Below are 13,332 nucleotides of genomic sequence, written 5' to 3' on the forward strand. Positions count from 1 at the left end.
GTTGAGAAATGTCCTGACTTGCTGCGCCTGCCTCGGTAAAATGTGCCCTGATACTCACAATATTTGCTCTGGGGACCGGGGTTGAGATGGAGTCGGACCTGCCGACCCCAGGAGCAGAACATCAGTGTACACGGGGGAGTCGGTGAGTGCTGAGATGGGCTGGTTTGAAGGCTCGCTTTTGTCCTTTGGGACATTGCACCAGTTGTGTTAGATGACTTTGGGCTCTCTAGTCCTCATCTCTCACACCCCCTCATCCCCCACCCAACTACCACCAATGGCCCTTATGTTCTCAGTGCCATGTCATGCACCTCCAACCACACCCCATGGTCCAAGCCAACTCAATACCAACTCAGGCCTCTTCAATGTCCAATCACCCACAGTGTACGATGTATATAACTAATGAGCCATATCGTAACAATGGTAAGTGTGGAACTCCAGTAAAAGAAACTAAATGCTGGTCCTACAACCCGATGGAAGAGTCAGTCAGACAGACAATTAAATTATCAATAACAGAGGCTTCAAACACATATAAATAAACATTCAGACTTTGACTAAAGAGATTACAGAAAGAACAAATTATATAACCACTTAAAGTTTTCAATCAAGCAAAGTTAACAATTCACTTCAGCTGTCAAAATAGAACCCTTTGCTGAGCTAATGTTTTTATCCATCTGGGATCACAATCAAGCATTATTATGCATACTTGACTGTGAATCCAGACTAATAAAAGCTTTACCTCTACAGAGGATTCTTGTTTGGCAAGTGAATTTTTGGCTTTGCTTGATTGACATCTTTAAGTGGATATACTAGGTTGTTTTTTCAGTGATTATTATTGTTATTACATGGCTCCTGAGTTGGTATGGAAAGTATGAAGGGCCACAGGGGTGGGTGAGGGGCATGAGTTGGCACTGTGTTGGGGTAGAGGCATCAGTGGGGCATGAAAGGGCCATGTGTAAGTCCTTTTGAACTTACCTTTCAAAAGGTTCCTGAATCTAGACTATGGTTCACTACTCCTGAGAGGTCGTGAGCCATGAGTCATGGAGAAGCTGGCCAAACTCCACGTAAATTACAGAGGGCTAGGAGATGCAATGCAGCCGGTCATGTCAGGAGTGCACAACTGGCACCCTTATTATGCATCAGCGAAAAATGAGGGCACCAGGAATGGGAGTGGGAATCCTGGGATCAGATCCCACCCACCATTTTTACATGCCGCCAGAGTCGCTCTGACTCTGCGAAAGCCCAGGCCACAGTAACAAACTTCTAAACTATGTTTGTTGCATCAATCATAAATCAGTGTCAAAGAAAGCAAAAAATAGACAAGAAAACAAAATCTCACACATGTTTAACCATGATTAACTCTACAAAAAAGAGATTCACATTAATCTTTGACCATTTAAATACATGCCCCCTGAAAATAAGTGCAAACAGAAAGTGCTTACCACAGGCAGTTTGCCAACAGCTTCTATGTGTGAAATCCCAGTCAAACACAGTGGTGTGCAATTCTTTTGTATAAACTTTACCAGCCAACAGGCAAAATAGTACAATGGTAAAGGGGAGGGGCTTTGAGGGGGAAAAGAACCAGCCTTTAAATAGGTTTAAATACACTTGGATTGAGAGAATGTTTAAAGGAGGCTCATTGGAAGTTTCTGAATAAAATGATATTTGATAGAGGAGATAATATGTGAATTCCATTTCTGATAATTTAAAAATAATGAAAAAGCCTGTTTAGGTAAACAAAAATATCTAAGTTTTTAAACACTGACTGCCCTGAGGATTTTATTTATAGTTAACAATGTTTCATTTCTATTTTTGTGTTTGGCATATATGCACTTATAAAAAATATTCATTTGGCACAATTTGTAGCTAGCCACAATCATCGGGCATGAGAAATTACTATAATGAAATATATATTAAACACATTGACTTTTTTTATTAAATAAATGTAAGTAAACCCACAACCTGCACTTAACCCATATTGTTAATAGTACTTTACAGTGTAAATAAATGAAAAGTCAAACAAACAAATCTACTTACTGTGCTTTTGAACTATTTTGGGCACAAGGTTGCCATGCCCATTGAATTCTAGGAATAGGGATGCCATAGGCAATGCATGACAGAATCTGTTTGCTGCCCAAAGGGTAGAGCTCAAAGTTCTGAGAGGACACTGGCTTTTCACATATATGTGGTTTGACTGCAAAAACAAATTAATTAGAAAACCAAAAGCTAAATAGAAAAGATATGAAATCAAAATGACAATTCGCTAAATTACACACTAAGGCCCTTATTCACAGACCCTAAGTGAAGAGAGTACCATCTTTGCAGTGGAATGTATTCATGCTCTGTCCTGTTTGTCTCATCAAAATTCTTTTTTTTTGTATGTGAGAAAAATCGAACTTTACACAGTCATCTGTGAAGATACATACTGCAATTTCACGAAAAGAATGCTGCCCTACAAAAAGTGTTTGAACAATCCTCAGGAGATATGTTACAATACTAAAGCAAACAAATGGCTGAATGAATAACAAGAAAGTGTTCTATGTCCCAATTATTTCAGCATTGAGTTGCAAATCTTCTGCTCTTAATAAAGGCCGGAAGTCTTCTGCTAACGATTTTACAAGTTCTCTGCATGTAATAAACATGTTTATCTTCTGCATTTCTGATTTTAGCAATGTCTCAAGTTCCTTAACATCGTTAAGTTGCTGGATAAGGAAGCAAAAGTATGGATTCATACTTTTAGGATGTGTTCAGGCTCCTGCCATATAGTGTTTATTGGATTCAGTTCTGCTCTCCTTTGGTATCCACTCCAGCAGCTGAACACTTTTTTTTGTGTTTCAAAGCAGAATCTCACAGCTTTAGCAGTATCACAGATAGCAAGGTCCTGCTGCTATGTTGCAGGTGCCTGTATAGCAGGCTGCATTCACATGTCTCTGCTGAATCTCAATATACTTTGATGATTGACTTTTCGATTTTGTTTGACCTTCTTCCTCAAGGAATGATGGGCTTCGCCTTGGACCTTCTTTGCTCTTTCTGGGCAGGATTTATTGTCTACATTGCTTCTCTTCCTGTACTTGTTGATAATGAAGTTCACAGACGACTTTGGTATTCCAGTCCTCCTGGATATTTCATGGGCAGACTTTTTACACAAGTGATAGTCAATAATGATAGCTTTTTGAAACTCTGAGAGTTGCTTCAGTTTTTCCATTCTGAGTAAAGCTGAGGCACCTAGGATAGCAAGAATGTGTTTTTTTATAGTGTCCACAGTTGCTCGAGAACATTCCCTAACATGGCTTAATGTCACTGGGTGATAACTACACAGGGATTGTCCAAATACATTTTGTAGGGCAGTATATAGTATTACAATTAAAACATGCAACATTATACTAAGATTTTAAAAGTGAAAAAATATTGCTCTTAATATACGATTGTGGGAAACTGGTCAGAGGTGGAATTCACTAAAAGATTTGCTAATTATATAGAAAAAATTAGGAATTTTTCATTGCCCTGATCTCTCTAAGAACTTGGTTTATATTATGAGCAGGATCCTCCAGTACCACAGCCACCTGTTTCTCGGTGGCACACCATTCCTTGGCGTCGGGATTCTCTCTTCCTGCCGCTTGTCAATGGGATTTCCCATTGAAGCCACCCCACTCCACCAGGAAACCCACGGGAGGGGGTGCGCTGCCATCGGGAAAAAAGAATCCCAACAGCCGGAGAATTCCAGCCTAGGTTTCTGTTGGTATATTGGATTTTACCTGGCTACATATTTTACATTATACCATGAAACCCGTCAACAGCAACCATCCGTGGTTCTCACAAGCAACTCTTTATTCCCAGCATGTGACGGCAGTATTGTGGTATTGTCACTGGACTAGTAATCTGGAGACCCAGCGTAATGCTCTTGGAACCTAGGTTCGAGTCCCACCATGGCAGATGGTGAAATTTAATTCAATGAAAAATCTGGAATTAAAAGTCTAATGATGACTATGAAACCATTGTCAATTGTTGCAAAAACCCATATGGTTCACTAATGTCCTTTAGGGTCTGACCTATATGTGACTCCAGTCCCACAACAATGGTGTTGATTCTTAAAATACCCTCAGGGACAGACAATAGATGCTGGCCCAGCCAACGGTGCCCACTTCCCATGAACAAATTTTTAAAAATGTCCTCTTGTACAGTTGTAAGTAACTGCACCTCTCATACAACATTACTCCACACAGTATTACTTTTGCGTTTATCACCAAAGGACATTATGGCAAGAATGGTAACACTTCTTCACCACTCCTTCTTTCTCTTTGCTCTTTTATTACTCTTACTCTATCTTCCAGCATCAGAAAGGTTCTTGTATCATTGGGAACTATTGCACTTTATGGCAGCCATTTTTGAAAGGATATGTAGCCCCTGCTTTGTGCTGATCTGGATTGCCATAATGTTCACCATGGATAATTTTAAAATCAGTGACAATTACATGTCACGGGGCACTACAAAGAGGTTTTTCAAAAATAAAAGTAACTGGGCATTTTGTTGATTTTGTGGTCATTTTATTGGTAGGCATTTGTTGCTCACAGATGGTTGCTGTCATTGGTTTCACTGTATGAAGCACAGTTATCAGTTTCAAAGATGTGAGTATCGACTTCCTAAACCTACATTTTTTTTTTTAATTGATAAGTTTGGGTTGCATATTATCTCAAGCAACTAGCCACATTATGTCCTGTCCTGTCAATTTTTACAAAATATAATTTTTAACTTTAACTTTTTCATTCTTAAACTCTTTATACTTTCCATCTGTTGATTATTGATGATATGGTAAGTTTTGTGAGACTCCACTCCCCACACAGAACCACATCTGATGCAAGTACAGATTGGAGAATCATGCCTCCTGTTCAGTAGATCCCTGATTTTAAGAGTGGTTGATCTTAGTGACCAGAAAATTAGGAGCACTACAAATCGAGTGAGGAGGCCAGCACAACTATTCCTCTGATGTGTTGCCTCATTTAATGAGACATTGTGACAGGAGTGGATCCTTACAAAATGTATTCGAATAAACTAAAATAAAATAAATATAATTAATTCACATACTAACTAACAATGGAAACAAAAGGAGCATCTTCACAATTTATACATTTGGAATTTAAAAACATGCTGAGGAATATTCCCTCTGGAAATTGTGCGCAAATGGGAATTAGGTAAAGATTTCAATGGGCCCACCTCAGCGGCAAGAAAAACAACGACTATTAGAAGAGACATGACACCATGGAATCATACTCCGAAAATCACTGCCCCCTTAAGTAGGCCCCTGGAAATGGAGCCCTTTCCAAAGCCATTCACAAAAGCACTTTGATTGACTGGGTGCTGATGTAACAGAACAGGAGTTGGACATGTTAATGGTTATAATGGCTGGCACATTGTATGTTTCTTTTATAGGTTCTTCCAGGATGCTAAAGAAAAATGTCCATTGTACAGCTAGAAAAATTGCCACTTGGGTAAGACAGCTGCAGGAAAGCAGTACTGGCATCTAGGTACAAGAATATGTGCTTACGCATCTAGGACTCAGTGGCTATCACACTTGGGTTGCCAAGAAATGAACCTTCACACCTTTGACTATTTGAATATTAATTCATAGAATCACTACAGTGCAGAAGAAGGCCATTCGGCCCATCGTGTCTACACCAGCTCTTAGAAAGTGTAACCTACTTAAACCCACGCCTCCACCCTATCCTCGTAACCACATCTAACCTTTTGGACACCAAGGGGAAATTTAACCTGCACATCTTTGGATTATGGGAGGAAACCGGAGCACTCAGAGGAAACCCACACAGTCACGGAGAGAAAATACAAACTCTACACAGACAGTTGCCCGAGCTTGGAATTGAACCCGGGTTCCTGGAGCTGTGAGGCAGCAGTGCTAACCACTATGCCACCGTGCCGCTAATCATTAGTCTCATTATCCTTACTACACAACTACTGCTGCATGTCAGGAAAAGAGAAACTACCTGTATAATTCTTGGTTTTGAGACTCTAATTATGATGGTGGGATCTGCATGTATCAGACAGCCAGTTGGCCAAAAAAAGAAAATAGGGAAAGGGAGCAAATAATGAAGATCAGATCAAGAGTTGTAATATAACTGTAAATATAAGTATAGAGATATTCCATTCACCTAATCTTTTCCAATCCTTTGCTATAAACATGTGCCCGATACTCTGTGCATTATTTAGCCACTCATATCCAGTAATACTAAGAGGCAACCAGGAAACTACTCATTCTAATTCACCTCAGAGTTATACTTCAGCAATAATCCCTCATCTGCTCAATTTCATTTGCAATGAATTCTGTAAAAAGAATATTTTACTTGGATTGTACCTTGATAATTAAATATTAACAGCTACATTTATGCTGTGGAGCTGGGACAGGAATTTGGATTATACTTTGAATGTTTTGCTTGTTCAAGTGGGACTAACCATCACCCTCTCAAGAGAAATTAAGGATGGGGAATGGCATTCTTTACATCCCAAGAAAGAATAATTAAATAATCAAATACACAGCTTAATTTAACTTTATATTAAAAAGTGTCTCTAAAAATGTCTATTTATTAAGAACACTAAAAGGCTTCTTTGCATTGCAGGATTCTTATCACCTGCCAGACTTCACCTGACACAAACACCAATTCCACCTCCCACTTCATTTCCTGTGTATGCCCAGCCCACCCTAATTAAGTTCCCTAATCTGCCCTGGCTCCACTTGTCGAATTTACAATGTTTGCCCTTTTTACATGTTTCCTCCACCTTGTTTCATAAACCTGCTCCATCTTCATATTACAAATTATGTCATCCAATCTCAGAGTTTGGATTTCTGTGAATTATACTTCCCTGTAAATTGACGATGGTCTCTTGCACCTTGGCACATTTGATCTCGGCACGGTGCTTGGGACAATGGCTGTTTTCAAAAGGAGCTCATCAATTTTCTGTCTGTTTATATTTTCAGATGGAGAATTGAGTGGGCAGGAGAGCAAACCTCTTCACAATTGTCTAGTTAACGGAGCTTTGAATATGTGTCGATTACTGTTTATTAATGTTACACTGAAATTCCTAGTGCATTAGTAGCACCGTCCACTATAATTGGCAGTAAGCATACTGTTCTGCTATCTTAAGAGACTAAGTGAGCAAGAGGGTGGCAGAGTTCGATAAAGTTGTACAGTACAATGTACCAACCTCCAGTATTGCAAGTGAATTTCCAACTGATCAAAGTAAAGTAATGGGCAGGTTTTTTCAATTAATGTAATGGTCAGGAGGCCACTTAAAACTGAAAGAGGGCTTTGCATCAGCTGAATCTACTTTGTGATTGTCATGAAGCTAAATCACATTGTGTGGTCTAAACTGATGCTTTAATTGTTTGATCCAATTTATAATGTCACATTACATTTCTGATGCCAATTCAACAACAATCGGACTGTATAATTGTACTTAAAAATTAAGAATTTTCAAATAAAGGAATTCTGGAACTCCTTGTTCATAATGGGCACTTAGAAATATGTAGTCTATATTTACTCACCATTTACGTTGAGAGAGAATGTGAGGTTCTTGTAAAAGTTCCATTGTTTGAGCCCCAGTATAATACTATAACTACCAACATCCTCTTCTGAAATGTCTCTTATTGTTAGTGCATAGCCAGTGATCTTATAACGAGTAGACCTTTCAGGAAGAGGCTGCCCATTCTTTAACCTGTTGAGAAAAATCATTTTTTTTACAATACAGTGTGTAACATCTAGGTAACTAGAGGCCTGGATTTTATGATCCGTTGTGAAGCAAACACACTGACTGCTGTTCTTGAAGGAAGCTACCCACAAAGATCTAGCAATGGCTGTGGCATTGATTCCCCTCTCCCTGACATTAATTTGAATCTGGTGTTAAGCCATGGGGACTTCCAGGCCTCCAGGAACAGTGATGTATTCAAACAGGGTAAGGAACCAATCACATTGAAGAATTCTCACAGAAGACAAACCAATAAATAAAACACACTGATTATCTTTCATCTGTAGATATCATTATACAGACAGCAAAGTAAAGTTTGGCTCACCACCCTCTTCTCAAGGACAATTAGGGATAGGCCAGGACTACACACAATACTCTAGTATTGGCCTCAATAGTGTTTTACACAATTCCAACATTATATCCTTACTTTTATATTCTATGCCTCTGTCAATTAAGGAGAGTATTCCATTTGCCTTCTTTATAACCTCTTCTACTTGAACTACTGCCATTAGGGACCTGTGTACTTGCACGCCAAAATCTCTCACTTCATCTACCCCTTTTAGTATATCCCATTTATTGTGTACTCCCTATAATGTTTTGACCTCCCTAAATGCATGACCTCATACTTCTGTGTTAAAATCCATCCGAGACTTTAACGCCCACTCTACCAGGGCCCCGTATCACCAGCAGGAGCTGCGGGGCGCCTGCTATCCCTCTTGAAGTCGGAGAATCACTTCGGACTTTTTGAAAAAAGTCTGGAGTGATTCGCGCCCGTTTTCCGGCAGGCGTGGGGACATAGCCCCATTTTCGGAGAATCCTGGCCCCTATTTCCGCTCCTATTTCTTCTGTCCTTATTATCTTATAGGTAAACCTTTTCATAGGCAGCTCATTTGGGCTGTTATTTCTTCAGCATAATTTTGCACGCCACCTTACAATATCGCTCCCTATTTTCAAAAGCCTCCTCATAGCCTACATCTTCTATCATGGAGATGGAATGCTGCTCTCATTGTCTGCATGCTTCTTTCCTCTTTAATTCTATAGCCATTATAGATGACAGAGGTAGCACTAGGAGCTTCTGAACCACCACAAATGTGCTAAAATACAAATCCTTTTTAATTCATTCTCTGAGATGAGTCACTAGGGCCAATTTTAATTTGGGACAGGAATTTTCAGTCTGGGTGGAATCAGCAGACAAACGCTCTACGCCCTACAGCATGAAAAAGGATTTTAATTAACCGGTCTAATCAGCATGGCCAGGAACTGGTTTCCAGGTGGCAAGAGACACTGCCGTGGTTGCAAGAGTGGGAATCCAGGGCTGGGGAGTAGAAAGTTTCCCGGTTAGGCCCAGTGGCGCACTCCTACTCTTGACCACATGGAGTCAGGGTGAGGTCACCTCATTTAAATATTACGAATGGGTGCTCGGGTCTGGGCTAAAGAATGATTTTTTTTCCCAGAACTTGCTGCCAAGTGTCTTTTCATTACAGAAAATTCCAAGGGCCTTACAACATACTTCTTACAGCTCCAATGGGAATACAGCACTGTATTCTGGAATCTTCATCAGCAAAATAATAGATATCATGCAGATTTCAACAACAAAATTAATTACTTTGTCTACATTTAGCTGGTCAAAGATCATGGGCGCGATTCTCCACTCCCATGCCGGTTGGGAGAATCGCCTGGGCCACCAAGATTTCCGGGGACGCCGGTCCGACGCACTCCCGCGATTCTCCCAAACGGCGGGAACAGCCCGGTCGGGTTTCTCAGGCCGGAGAATCGCCAGAGACACCGAAAATGGCGATTCTCCGGCACCCCCGCTATTCTCAGGCCCGGATGGGCCGAGCGGCCAGGCCAAAACGGCGGGTTCCCCCCGGCACCGTCCACACCTGGTCGCTGCAGTCGTGGGCGGTGCGTGAACGCTGGGGGGGGGGCGGCCTGTGGGGGGGCGAGGGGGGATCCTGCACCGGGCTTTACCCGGAATGTGGGGTGGCCCGGGTTCGGTGCCCACTGATCGTCGGGCGGTCCTCTCTGAAGGAGGACCTCCTTCCTTCCGCGGCCCCGCAAGATCCGTCCCCCATCTTCTTGCGGGGCGGACTTAGAGAGGACGGCAACCACACATGCGCGGATGACGCCGTTATGCGGCGCCGGCCGCGTCATCTATGCGGCGCCGCTTTTACACGGGTGACAAGGCCTGACGCGTGTAGATGCCGCGGCCCCGATCCTGGCCCCCTTCCTGGCCGTTCCGCGCCGTCGTGAACCTCGACGGCGTTCACGACGGCGCGGCCACTTCGGCATGGGAGTTGAGAATCCCGCCCCATGGGTGGAGTTTTCCCAAAATATGTCGGAATGTCAGGCTCTGACAGAAAACCGGCGTGAAACACAGCCGAGTTTTCATACCAGATTTCCTGGTACTTAGCGCGCAGAAAATCTGGGGGGGTGGTTTATGTCTTTACTCTGGTGGTATGGGGCCTGATAGAGCCAGCAAGTCCGGCTCCACACAGATCGGGGTGCCATCTTTAAAGGGTGCCCCGAACTGCGTTTAAATTAAGTTCCCCCAAATCCTCCAGGACTCCCATAAGCACCGGGGCAACAACCCCAACCACGGAAGTATTGGGGGGCACTCTTCCCCCCCCTCACTGCACCCCCTCCACCATTACCCCACAAGTATCGGGGGGGGGGTACTTCCCCCCCCCCACACATCAACAATGGCAGTGTCATGGGCACTCTCCTCCTTCACAGCCATACCCCCACCCCCCACAGACATCTCTCCCCACCCCCCCACCACACATAAGGAGAACCTCCCGGGGTGAAGGAATAATTATCCCCCCCTGCCAGAGCCCCATTGGCACTGCCCCTTCATGTGCCCCCTTGGCACTGTTGCTTTGGCACATCCCCCTTGGCACTGTCCCCAGGGAACATTGCAAGGGTACAAGGGGGGCAGTACCGAGTCTTGTCCTTCAAACCCCGGGGCCAACAGGAACCTCTGCATCCCCAGTATGGTCATCACGACTGGTCTTGGCTTTTGAAAACCAGTCGCAATTCACTCCGGAGTGACGTTATGCCGCCAGGGGAAGGGGGAGGAGACATCGTGGGCGGAATCTGCAGCGTAAATCCCTTTACTTATAATAAAATGTATTTAAAGGGCGTGAACCTGATAACGTCACCAGCAGGGAGAGGGAAAGATATCAAACTGAGATCTCATCATCGCAAATCCTGTTTATTCCGCTCACGAAACTTAGCAGTCATAACGGGATTTGTGCCGGCAGCCAACAGGGCTGCTAGATCGTGCGCTATGTTCCTCGTCATTCTGCATCATTTCCCTCAAAAGATTATTTGTGTGCTCTCAATAATGATTCGAAATAGTAAATAAGTAGTCAGTAAATCAAAGAAGCAAGGAGGTCTTGTGGCACATTGGGTAGCAACCCTTAACCAGTCTCTCTGAGTTCAAGTCCTGCCCCAGGACTTAATAGTTAAGAAAGGTACATTCATAATGTGGCCAATCAGGTTGAGTATCAAACTGTGAAACCTTCCAACACACGCCAATAGCAGGCAGTAAGAGCGGGAGAGATTCCTGATCAGACATATAATGGAAAGAACATTAGAGCCTATCCAATAGCTCTAGGCCACAATGTGCATATAAAAGTACATGTTGCCCCTCCATTCTGAACTCTCTAAACTGTAATCCAAAACAGGGAAGTTAAACACTGAGCCTATGTTTATCTTTTGGAAATGTCAAACCCACGCCTGGTATGACTAAGCTAAATCTCTTAAATTGCAAACCAGTGAATGCATTTTCATCCTTTGTGAATTACAAATGTTTTATTCTTACTCATATACACCCTTTTGGTCTGTGTCCTGTCTAAATGTGAAGTCATGTAAAGACAAACTTTTTAGGCAATTTTTCTTGTGGTCAGTTTCCAAGTCATAGCTGTTTAATTTTAATCTTACCATAAAACCTCCGGCCGTGGAAATGCTTTGACTTTTACTGGAAAACGATAGGCTGCCTGCCCAGCAAGCACATCAGCAATACATGATTTCCGGCATCTTGCATTAATAAATGGTTTATCTGGTAGGGATAGAAAATACAAGGAAAGCAAATGTTTTAGTGATATCAACACCTTTTTAGGGATCGTTTACCTGTGATTTTGATGTGGAATGATGATTCATCCATATTCATGTTATAAAATGCAGGTAAAATAGATTGATGAAAACTTCTGGGGGTAGCACGGTGGCACAGTGGTTAGCACTGCTGCTTCACAACGCCGAGGACCCAGGTTCGATTTTAAAATGGTGTTCTGATCTCTCGCTACAAAGCAGAGCTCCCCATTGTAAAAAATGGGGTTATGTCCGCCTTCGGCCGCACGTTCCCCATTCAGACCCCTTATTCAACACAAGTTGCATTGAATAGCTATGTGTTTCTCAGCACTGCGAGTACCAGGAAACACGTGGCTAAATGTTGCCTTTTGGGAAGGTCGCGCCCTATCTTTTTAAATACGTATATGAAATGTTGACAAGATGGGATATTACAAATTGTATTGAAGTATATTATCACATGGCATACATGTGACATCATCACAACACTTCCCACTCTGAACTATTTTACTGGAAAATAGAGTGCTTGGCAAAGCAACATACTGCAAGTGCTGCATTTTGAGATATGTCAGGCACGATTTTCCCACTGCATTGCATCCGGCACTGATCCCGTTCTGCCGGGTGCATACCAAGAGTGGGCCAAAATGGGTTTTGCGCTAGGCACCGAGCCAAACGTGATGCACCCGACCCACGGCGTCTGACATGGTCTGGATCATGCCCTTACGAGGTGTGATCCAGATAATCATATTAATAGCTCAGAAAAATATGCCCACCCCGTTTGAGGTCAAATTCAATTGGCTCCCGGGAGTCACCGATCAAAGCGGCCAGGCCTCACACAGGTGCAAATTAGTACTGGTCTCCAAAAATGGTGGGATATGAGGTTGGCACTGCCAGCGTGCCAGGAGCAGTGCCCAGGCGCAAGGTTGGTCCAGTCAAGTGGCAGGACCTGATGTCGGCCATGCCAATGAAAAGATGTGTGAAGAGGGGGTACGAAGGTGGGTTATCATAGAATTTACAGTGCAGAAGGAATTTACAGTTATGAAGGTTGGGAGAGATGAAGTGGAAGGTAGGCTTAAAGTGGGGGACTGAAAGGGGGTCCCTGAAGGTGTGAAGACCCTCATCAACTCCAGAGCAGAGTATGCTCACTAAGGGCAGGGAGTGATGTCCCAATGTCCACGAGGATGGATGGGTTCTCAAACACCCCGCCAAACTCACCCAAAATAACACAAGTCAGTCTTTGGGGAGAATCGCGCCCTTCAACTTTTGGATCTGTTATAACTTTATGACATTAATCCAAGATGATATGTTTATTGGGACAGTGTTACAATTGCAGGATGCTATTTAAAGAAGAGATCAATGTTTCTCCCAGTGCTTTGGACAATGTTTATCCCTCAGCTGGTAAAAGTCAACATAGATTAAATGGTCATTTATTTGAATGCTACTTCCAGGATTTTGTGGTTTGCAAATTAGCTGCTTTCTATGCCTACAAAACAG

General features: G+C 42.8%; 1 protein-coding gene across 2 annotated transcripts in view; it reads right to left on the reverse strand.

Moving 5' to 3' along the window:
• Positions 1-13,332, reverse strand: part of flt1 (fms related receptor tyrosine kinase 1) — a 315,859-nt gene that overhangs the window by 221,200 nt on the left and 81,327 nt on the right. For both annotated transcript variants that reach the window (XM_072476946.1, XM_072476945.1), the window contains exons 8-10: positions 11,695-11,812; positions 7,550-7,719; positions 2,035-2,191 (exon numbers count right to left, since the gene is read on the reverse strand). In XM_072476946.1, coding sequence (XP_072333047.1) covers positions 2,035-2,191; positions 7,550-7,719; positions 11,695-11,812 — 445 coding nt within the window. The remainder of the gene's footprint in view (positions 1-2,034; positions 2,192-7,549; positions 7,720-11,694; positions 11,813-13,332) is intronic.

This window comes from Scyliorhinus torazame, chromosome 15 (genome assembly GCF_047496885.1).
Source record: "Scyliorhinus torazame isolate Kashiwa2021f chromosome 15, sScyTor2.1, whole genome shotgun sequence".
NCBI lineage: Eukaryota > Metazoa > Chordata > Chondrichthyes > Carcharhiniformes > Scyliorhinidae > Scyliorhinus > Scyliorhinus torazame.